Source organism: Piliocolobus tephrosceles, chromosome 10 (assembly GCF_002776525.5).
Source record: "Piliocolobus tephrosceles isolate RC106 chromosome 10, ASM277652v3, whole genome shotgun sequence".
In the NCBI taxonomy this organism is placed as follows: Eukaryota; Metazoa; Chordata; class Mammalia; order Primates; family Cercopithecidae; genus Piliocolobus; species Piliocolobus tephrosceles.
Genome location: NC_045443.1, coordinates 119,693,650 through 119,704,347, shown reverse-complemented (window position 1 = coordinate 119,704,347; position 10,698 = coordinate 119,693,650). Strand labels below are relative to the sequence as shown.

General features: G+C 46.3%; 1 protein-coding gene and 1 pseudogene across 4 annotated transcripts in view; one reads left to right on the top strand and one right to left on the bottom strand.

Moving 5' to 3' along the window:
- Positions 1–10,698, bottom strand: part of WDR66 (WD repeat domain 66) — an 82,123-nt gene that overhangs the window by 69,667 nt on the left and 1,758 nt on the right. For 2 of the 3 annotated variants that reach the window (XM_023205274.2, XM_023205282.2), the window contains exons 2-3: positions 9,559–9,986; positions 7,553–7,921 (exon numbers count right to left, since the gene is read on the bottom strand). In XM_023205274.2, the coding sequence (XP_023061042.2) occupies positions 7,553–7,921; positions 9,559–9,966 (777 nt within the window). In that variant the 5' untranslated portion in view covers positions 9,967–9,986. Of the gene's footprint in view, positions 1–7,552; positions 7,922–9,558; positions 9,987–10,698 lie in introns of those variants that run through there. The other variant, XM_023205290.2, reaches the window with a different exon arrangement.
- On the top strand, positions 292–1,447 carry LOC111538085 (annotated as a pseudogene). Its single transcript, XR_003309992.2, has 2 exons — positions 292–1,095; positions 1,411–1,447. The product of XR_003309992.2 is annotated as a 40S ribosomal protein S3a-like (transcript).

The window sequence follows — 10,698 nt, the reverse complement described above, 5'->3', positions numbered from 1 at the left end:
GGGAGGCCGAGACGGGTGGATCACGAGGTCAGGAGTTCGAGACCATCCTGGCTAACACGGTGAAACCCCGTCTCTACTAAAAAATACAAAAAGCTAGCCAGGCGAGGTGGCGGGCGCCTGTAGTCCCAGCTACTTGGGAGGCTGAGGCAGGAGAATGGCGTAAACCTGGGAGGCGGAGCTTGCAGTGAGCTGAGATCTGGCCACTGCACTCCAGCCAGGGGGACAGAGCGAGACTCCGTCTCAAAAAAAAACAAAAAAAAAAAAAAGAATAAACCCCTTTCAGCTCTCTGACCAGCACCATGGCGGTTGGCAAGAACAAGTGCCTTACGAAAGGCGGCAAAAAGGGAGCCAAGAAGAAAGTGGTTGATCTATTTTCTAAGAAAGATTGGTATGATGTGAAAGCACCTGCTACGTTCAATATAAGAAATATTGGAAAGACCTTGTCACCAGGACCCAAGGAACCAAAATTGCATCTGATGGTCTCAAGGGTCATGTGTTTGAAGTAAGTCTTGCTGATTTGCAGAATGATGAAGTTGCATTTAGAAAATTCAAGCTGATTACTGAAGATGTTCAGGGCAAAAACTGCCTGCCTGACCTCCATGGCATGGATCTTACCCGTGATAAAATGTGTTCCATGGTCAAAAAGTGGCAGACAATGATTGAAGCTCATGTTGATGTCAAGACTACCGATGGTTACTTGCTTCGTCTGTTCTGTGTTGGTTTTACTAAAAAACGCAACAATCAGATATGGAAGACTTCTTATGCTCAGCACCAACAGGTCCGCCAAATCCGGAAGAAGATGATGGAAATCATGACCCGAGAGGTGCAGACAAATGACTTGAAAGAAGTGGTCAATAAATTGATTCCAGACAGGATTGCAAAAGACATAGAAAAGGCTTGCCAATCTAGTTATCCTCTCCATGATGTCTTCGTTAGGAAAGTAAAAATGCCGAAGAAGCCCAAGTTTGAATTGGGAAAGCTCATGGAGCTTCATGGTGAAGGCAGGAGTTCTGGAAAAGCCACTGGGGACGAGACAGGTGCTAAAGTTGAACGAGCTTATAGATATGAACCACCAGTCCAAGAATCTGTTTAAAGTTCAGACTTCAGGCCGGGCGCGGTGGCTCAAGCCTGTAATCCCAGCACTTTGGGAAGCCAAGACGGGCGGATCACAAGGTCAGGAGATCGAGACCATCCTGGCTAACACGGTGAAACCCCGTCTCTACTAAAAATACTAAAAACTAGCCGGCGAGGTGGCGGGCGTCTATAGTCCCAGCTACTCAGGAGGCTGAGGCAGGAGAATGGCATGAACCTGGGAGGCGGAGCTTGCAGTGAGCTGAGATCCGGTCACTGCACTCCAGCCCGGGCGACAGAGCCAGACTCCGTCTCAAAATAAAATAAAATAAAATAAAGTTCAGACTTCAATTAGTGTCAAATAAAAAGTGCTATTTGTGGGGAAAAAAAAAAAAAAAGAATAAACCAACTGTGGCACATCCAGACAATGCAATATTATTCAACAAGGGGAAAAAAAAAAAGGCTAACAAGCCACAAAGAGGTATGGAGGAAAGTTACACGCATGTTGGTAAGTGAATGAAGCCAATCTGAAAAGGCTGCATATTACATGACTCCAACTATATGACGTTCTAGAAAAGGCAAAACTATGGAGACAATAAAAAAATCAGTGCGGCCCGGCACAGTGGCTCACGCCTGTAACCCCAGCACTTTGGGAGACCGAGGTGGGTGGATCATCTGCGGTCAGGAGGCCAGTCTGGCCAACACGGTGAAACCCCATCTCTACTAAAAATACAAAAAATTAGCCAGGTATGGTGGTGCGTGCCTGTAATCTCAGCTACCTGAGAGGCTAAGGCAGGAGAATTGCTTGAACCCAGGAAGCAGAGGTTATAGTGAGCTGAGATCACGCCACTGCACTCCAGCCTGGGCAACACAGCAAGACCCTGTCTCAAAAAAAATTAAAAGATCAGTGGTTGCCAGGGCTTAGGGGAGGAAGGGAAGGATGAATAGGTGGAGGACAGGGGGTTTCAGGGCATAAATCAATTTGTATGATACTAGAATGGTGGGTACATGTCAGGATACATTTGTCCAGGCCCATAATAAGCATGACACACAGAGTGACTCCCAATGTACACTATGGACTTAGGTTAATAATAAGGTAGCAGTATTGGCTCATCAGTGCTGATGGACAAACTACACTCATGCAGGATGTGAATAAAAGGGAAAACTGGGAGAGGAAGGATGTGAGAGGAATATGTGGGCGCCCTGTGTACATTCAGCTCAATTTTTTTCTTTGTTCTTTTTTTTTTTTCTTGAGATGGAGTCTCACTCTTCCACCAGGCTGGAGGACAGTGGCACAATCTCGGCTCACTGCAACCTCCACCTCCTGGGTTCAAGCGATTCTCCTGCCTCAGCCTCCTGAGTAGCTGGGACTACAGGCGCGCACCACCATGTCCAGTTAAATTTTGTATTTTTAGTGGAGACGGGGTTTCACCATGTTGGCCAGGATGGTCTCGATCTCTTGATCTCACGATCCGCCTGCCTTAGTCTCCCAAAGTGCTGGGATTACAGGCGTGAGCCACTGCTTCCGGCCTTCAATTTTTCTGTAAACCTAAAACTGCTTAAAAATAAAATCTAGGCAGGGTGCAGTGGCTCGTGTCTGTAATCCCAGAACTTTGGGAGGTCGAGGTGAGTGGACTGCTTGATCCCAGGAGTTCAAGACCAGCCTGGGCAACATACTGAAATCCCATCTCTAAAAAAATACAAAAATTAACCAGGCATGGTGGTGTGCATCTGTAATCCCATCTACTCAGGAGGCTGAAGCAGGAGGACTGACTGAGCCTAGGAGGTGGAGGTTGCTATGAGCTGAGATCATAATGCTGCGCTCCAGCCTGAGCAACGGAGCAAGACCCTGTCTCAAAAAAAAAAAAAAAAAAATCTATTCAAAAAAATTAACTAGGGCCAAATAATCAAATGCAGTAGAGTGCTGAAAGTGATGCGTTGCTAAGAATCAGTGAATTAAATTGGAATATAGAAACAAAATCTGGTAAGTTTCCTTTCTTATCTTTGAACAATACTTATAAAATTAAATTGTTTCTCCGCAAGACAGACATAGCAGGTAATGTGACCAATTTCTCTCTCCTACATTCTTAATTCCCCATCCCCTTCTGTTTCCATCTGCTCATTCCCTATAATTTATATTTATATTTAGATCTCTTATTGTGTGGGTGTGAGTGGTAGAATTATGGAATCATAATTGTCTCAAGCTGCAACTTCTAGGAACAGAATTATTTAATATTTGGCTGTTTCTTAAAAGCTGATTTATTCAGATGAAATTGTTCTTTTGGAAACTTGCTAATCCTAAAAGGATCATCTTTCTGGAAATTTATTTTGCCATTTAACAAATTAGTTACAAAAAGAAAACATTCCTAAAAGGACTCCTGTCTTCAGCCACAACAGCCCTTCCCGGGTCACCACGAGGCTGACTTCATTTAGTGGTAACAGAACAACCCCACTCAAGCAGCGTTCACAATTACAGAAATCAAACAGTATTAATCATCGTGTTTTGCAGCAGTTTTAACATGCATGACAGACGATTATGGAGATAGCCACCACTTACATCAATCTTTTTCTAAAACATATTAATCTGGAAAACAAAACTTTACTGTCAAAACCAGATTTCACTGTATTTGATATTCATAGGATTCCTGCTCACAAAAACATGATTGCCTTGTTTCCTGGCTGGAGGTGGGATCCACAGTCATGTCTATTTACCATGAACACTGGGAGCTAGTACAGGCCTTAGGACTAAGGAGGGGACCCCAAAGGAAAAGGAGAATGCTGCGGACACAGGAGAGATGGAGGAGCATGTTCACTATAGGACCTTGTGACAGCAAGAAATCAGAAGCAACGTTAAGTGGCCACAGAGAGGGGAACAGTTACATTTAAAAAGAGGAAGTGGGCTGGGCATGGTGGCTCACGCCTGTAATTCCAACACTTTGGGAGGCTGAGGTGGGTGGATCACCTGAGGTCAGGAGCTCGAGTCCAGCCTGGCCTACATGGAGAAATCCCGTGTCTACAAAAATACAAAAGTTAGCTGGACATGGTAGTGCGTGCCTGTAATCCCAGCTACACGAGAGACTGAGGCAGGAGAATCACTTGAATCCAGGGAGGCAAAGGATGCAGTGATCCAAGATAGCACCACTGCACTCCAGCCTGGGAGACAGAGCGAGACTCCATCTCAAAAAAAGAAAAACAAAAAGAGGAAGTAGAGATACATGCACTGATAGAAGAAACTTTCCAAGACATATTAAGTGGAAAAATATTTTGTAGAAATCAAGATTATCTCAATGGTTAAAAAAAAAAAAAAACGAAAAACAAACAACACAAAAACTAAATGTGAGCCATGTGAGCATGCGCACAGGCATGGGCACACAGATAACATGTTGTACGCGCCCAGAAAAAGGTCAGGAGAGGAGCAGTCACAGCCAACTGTGGCAGGAGTTACATAAGGAAATGAGATTGGGGTGGGGGTGTGTGTAGGAAGAAGAATCTTTGCCTTCAAACATATATAAGTTGTCTGAATTTTTTATAAATAGTTTTTGTTTGTTTGTTTGAGACAGAGTCTCACTCTATTACCCAGGTTGGAGTGCAATGGAGCAATCTTGGCTCACTTCAACTTCTGCCTTCCTAGGTTCAAGCGATTCTCCTGGCTCAGCCTCCCAAGTAGGTGGGATTACAGGCATGCGCCACCACGCCTGGCTAATTTTGTATTTTTAGTAGAGATGGGGTTTCACCATGTTGGTCAGGTTGGTCTTGAACTCCTGACCTCAGGTGATCCACCCACCTCAGCCTCCCAAAGTGCTGGATTACACGTGTAAGCCTCCACACCCAGCCAACACTGAATAGTTTTAACAAAAAGAAAAACTAGAGGCCAGGTATGGTAGCTCACACCTATAATCTCAACACTTTGGGAGGCCAAGGCAGGAGGATTGCTTGAGCTTAGGAGTTCAAGACCAACCTGAGAGACATAGTGAGACTCCATCTCTAAAAAAGATTTCTAAAATTAGCTGGGTGTGGGCCGGGCGCAGTGGCTCATGCCTGTAATCCCAGCACTTTGGGAGGCCGAGGCAGGCGGATCACGAGGACAGGAGATCGAGACTATCCTGGCTAACACGGTAAAACCCCATCTCATCTCTACTAAAAATACAACAACAACAAAAAATTAGCCAGACGTGGTGGTAGGCGCCTGTAGTCCCAGCTACTTGGGAGGCTGAGGCAGGAGAATGGCGTGAATCTGGGAGGTGGAGTTTGCAGTGAGCCGAGATCATGCCACTGCACTCCAGCCTGGGCGACAGAGCAAGACTCCGTCTCAAAAAAGAAAAAAAAAAAATTAGCTGGGTGTGGTAATACACGCCTGTAGTCCCAGATACTCGGGAGGCTGAGGTGGTAAGATCCAATGAACCCAGGAGGTGGAGGATGCAGTGAAGCATGATCATACCACTGCACTCCAGTCTGGGTAACAGAGTGAGAGCCTGTCTCAAAATAAAGAAAAACAAAAACAATAAAGGAGAAAGAGAGAAAGAAAAGGAAAGTGAAGGAAAAAGAAAGAAGAAAGAAGATACTTGCAATAAGCTAAAGAAATTTCAGGAGGCTGAAGTGGGAGGATTGAGTTCTAGCCCAGCCTGGGCAACACAGCAGGGCTCTGTCTCTTAAAAAAGGCTGGGCGTGGTGGCTCATGCCTGTAATCCCAGCACTTTGGGAGGCCAAGGCGGGCGGATCACGTGGTCAGATCGAGATCATCCTGGCTAACACAGTGAAACCCCATCTCCACTAAAAAAAAAAAAAAATTAATGGGGTATGGTGGCACATGCTTGTAGTCCCAGCTACTCAGGAGGCTGACGCAGGAGAATCACTTGAACCCTGGAGGCAGAGGTTGCAGTGCTCCGAGATCATGCCACTGCACTCCAGCCTGGGTGACAGAGTGAGACTCTGTCTCCAAAAAAATAAATAAATAAAATAAATAAATAACTAAAAAGCTAAAATAATTTGCAAAGGGAGACCGTCTAGAAAAATTTTGGTTCTGCAGTGAGACCAAGGCTAAGCAAGACCCAAAACTTGGGGAGTGGCTCTCGCCAGGTCCAGATAGCTGGGCCCCTGACACGAAGAATACACCTTCTCCTTAGAGATATTACCTGGTTGATGTTTGCTGGCTAAACAAGACAAGAGTCTTTGTGGGCCCTAAAGCTCAATTATTCTTCCTCTCAGACTGAACAGTTGCAAGCTATGGGAGAGAGGCTGTCACACGAGGCTCAAATGAAGCCAATCTGCAGAAAGGAGGTTTTCAGTTGTCTGCATTTGCCTCCAGACATCTTGCCACCGTCATCGTCATTGCCACACAGTTGCAGACACTTACTGAATACTCACTATGTCTTAGGAACTACATTAAGTATTTGATATCCATTCAATCACTTCCACATCTTCCAAAGGCATGAATCTACAGGAAGGATGAATCCTAGGAAACAATTTTCAGAAAGTAGCAGATGGAGGAAGAAGGAAAAAACTCCTCCTTTTCCTTCTCTTGGTAAATGATAATATTTTTACTCCTCGCAGATGGTGCCTCCCTGGAATATCTTCAGCAGTGGCAAAGGCAGATTCCTCTGGACTGCCTGGGCCTTTTCACGCAGCTTTCACTCCTCCATTACCTTCCCCTCTGGGCCCCTCTTGGAATGGATAGTTTGGGGGCATGGAAAGCTATCAAGGCAGAAGAGGTGAGGCAGAAAGGGGAAGGGGTGGAACTTGTGGCATGAAGGAGGAATTTCACAATGTGAGAGAGAAAAAGGAGAGGAGACAGGAGGGGAGGAGAGAAAAGGGAAAGGAGAGGGGAGGGGAAGAAGAGGGAGAGGAAACGAGAAGGAAAGGGGGAGGAGGAAGCTGGGGAGAGGGCCGGAATGGAGTTTGAATCTCCCACGTGAAATAGCACCCTATGCAACAGACAAACTATGTCTGGAATTTCCTGCCTGCTGAGCAACACCATTGAACCCAGATGCAGCTCTCAAGCTCACGTTCAGTCACACATGTTCCAGTCCGAGCTCTTAAGGGAACTTTAAGAGACACAAGTCTAGGCCAGGCGCGGTGGCTCATGCCTGTAATCCCAGCACTTTTGAGAGGCCGAAGCAGGTGGATCACCCGAGGTTAGGAGTTCAAGACCAGTCTGGCCAACATGACGAGACCCCATCTCTACTAAAAATACAAAATTAGCCAGGCTTGGTGGCTCATGCCTGTAATCCCAGCTACTTGGGAGGCTGAGGCACAAGAATCACTTGAACCTGGGAGGCGGAGGCTGCAGTGAGCCAAGATAGTGCCACTGCACTCCTGCCTGGGCGACAGAGCAAGACTCTGTCTAAAAAAAAAAAGACACAAGTCTATTATTAGTTTAAAAAGTATCCTTCTGGTGGTATTCTTTTTCCCCCACATGCATAAAATTCCCCTATTGCGCAACACTCTCAAAGCGCTGGGGGAGATTCAAAAGCATTCCACTTACCAAGGGATACACCGGGGCACGTTCATCCCTTTTGAACAGAATGTCCTCTGTGGTGCTGGACACCAGCGACTCCCTGGAGATCCCTGCTCCAGACTGGATGTCGGATACTCTACTTTCTTGTCCCTCCTCTCTGTTTTCTGGCTCCAAGTCCCTTCTTTCTCGTCCTAGTTCATCTTGGAGCATCCGGTCGGTTTTCTCCTCAAGCTCTCCTGAGGGCTGCCTTTCAGGGGAACTAATCTGTTGTTCCTCAGGACTGATTTGATCCAAATCAAGAAATTCAAGTTGTGTGCTCAGGCCTCTTAAAAGCTCATCTGTTTCTGCATCCTCCAATTGTAAGGAAGGCTTTGACTTGCTACCTCTTTGGGTTTTCTTTAAAAAGAAATACAAGATCATGATTCCACATGCAGTATGTGCTGCTACACTCACCATTTATTCTCCTTTTCTATTCCCAGTCAGCCAGTCTCAGTGTTAGCCTCAGCTAGGAATTATGAAATGTTTTTGAAAAGAGGCTGGAACATTTTGTACTTAAAAAACAAAACAAGATGGGGTGCCATGGCTCATGCCTGTAATGCCAACACTTTGAGAGGCCAAGAGGGGAGGATCACTTGAGCCCAGGAGTTCAAGACCAGCCTGGGCAACATAGTGATATCTTATCCCTACCCAAAATAAACAAAATTAGCTGAATGTGGTGGTGCATGCCCGTAGTCCCAGCTACCCGGGAGTCTGAGGTAGGAGGATCACTTGAGCCTGGGAGGTCGAGGCTGCTTGTGAAAGATCATGCCACTATACTCCAGCCTAGGTGACAAAGTGAGACCCCAGGAAGGAAGGAAGGACAAGAGGAGAGAAGGGGGAGGAAGGGGAAGGGAGGGGAGAGAGAAAAGGAAAAGAAAAGAGAAAAAAGAAAAGAATAGAACAGAACAGGACAAACACGGTGTGTTCCAGTTTACTCTTGGCCTACCAGCAGACCCACAATGGCAAAATCATTCTTCTAAGTGGCACTAGTGGTCTCCAAAAGGCTAACTAGTTACAGAGAGTAACCTATTCTTAGGCCACAGCTAAGTTCTCCTACTGGGAGCAGTCTGTGGGAAGCCTACACTCTTATTATCATACCGACTCCATTCTAAGGCGAGCACCTCAGCTGTGGCACACACCTTCCCCAGGAAACTTTCCCTGGCCATCCTCCAAACTGGGTTAAGAGGCCCTGTTTCATCTCCTGTGTATCTTTCGGTCACTGCACTCATGGGTCTGCCTCCCTACACACCTTAGAGCTCCTTAAAAGAATGGATTGTGGCCGGGCACGGGGGCTCCTAGCATTTTGGGAGGCCGAAGCTGGTGGATCACCTGAGGTCAGGAGTTTGAGACCAGCCTGGCCAACATGAGTGAAACTCTGTCTCTACTAAATATACAAAAAATCTGCCAGGCGTGGTGGCAGACGCCTGTAATCTCAGCTACGCAAGAGACTAAGGCAGGAGAATCACTTGAACCCAGGAGGCAGAGGTTGCAGTGAGCCGAGATCGCACCATTGCACTCCAGCCTGGGCAACAAGAGTGAAACTGTCTCAAAAAAAAAAAAAAAAAAAAAGGAATGGATTGTGGCCGGGCGTGGTGGCGTGTGCCTGTAATCCTAGCACTTCGGGAGGCCACGGTGGGCAGATCATTTGAGGTCACATGTTTGAGACCAGTCTGGCCAACATGGTAAGACTGAAATCCCATCTCTACTGAAAATACAAAAAATTAGCTGGGCATAGTGGCGGATGCCTGTAATCTTAGTTACTCAGGAGACTGAGGCAGGAGAATAGCTTCAACCCAGGAGGCAGAGGTTGCAGTAAGCCGAGATTGTGCCACTGTACTCCAGCCTGGGTGACAGAGTGAGGCTCCGTCTCAAAAAAAAAAAAAAAAGGAATGGATTGTATCTTACTTGGTTTTGTGTTCCCATAGTCTGGCCTATACTAAGCATTCAATTAATGATTCTGAATGAATTGAGATTGGATGAAGATGACTACTTACTGGGAAAATTCCTGATGTGATTGACTGGGAATCGGTAATCTGTGTCTCCAAACAGCTCATGGACTCTGTGACTTCTTGGGGCTCCACTGTGGTTTCTTTCTGTATTCCTGAAGCCTCCTTCTCCTGGGCTTCTCCAGCCACTTCCTCAGTTTCTTCCATGACAATCTTTTTGTCCTCCTTCCCCTCCTCCTCCTCCTCCTTCTCCTCCTCCTCCTCCTCTTTCCCTTCCTCCTCACCCATTTTCCTCTCCTCCTCCTGAGACTCTCTCCATACTAATGTGTTATCTTTTGATTCCTGTTGTAGATTTTCTACTTCTTTATAATTTGGATTAGGTTCCTCCTCTTCTTTCATTTCTGTTTCTCCATTTTCTCCTGTTGCTTCTCGGGGAGCTTCTTCTGCATCTGACATTCTTCTCTGTAGAGTTTCCTCTAGAGAGATTTTGACCATAATAACCAGTTAGCCCTCGGCTTCCCATTTCCATCTCCTAGTGGACTAGCCTATTGATGAAATGTGAACAAATGGCTCTGGTCCCTTTCCACAGGATAAAAAGAATGTCATGTTTCTGACCAGGCACGGTGGCTCACGGCTGTAATCCCAGCACTTTGGGAGGCCAACGCAGATGGATCACCTGAGGTCATGAGTTTGAGACCAGCCTAGCCAACATAATGAAACGCTGTTTCTACTAAAAACACAAAAATTAGCTGGGTGTGGTGGTGAGTGTCTGTAATAGCTACTCGGGAGGCTGAGACAGGAGAATTGCTTGAACCTAGGAGGTGGAGGTTGCTGTGAGCCAAGATCACGCCACTGCACTCCAGCCTGGGTGACAAGAGCAAACTTCTATCTCAAAAATAAAAATAAAAAAAGAATGTCATATTTCTGGCCAGGCGCAGTGGCTCACACCTGTAATCCCAACACTTTGGGAGGCTGAGGCAGGAGGATCACTTGAGGTCAAGAGATTGAGACCAGCCTGGCCAACAGAGTGAAACCCCACCTCTACTAAAAATACTAAAAGTTAGCCAGGTGTGCTGGTGGTGCCTGTAATCCGAGCTACTCAGAAGGCTGAGGCAGGAGAATTGCTTTAACCCGGGAGGCGGAGGTTGCAGTGAGCCAAGATCATGCCACTGCACTCCAGCCTGGGCA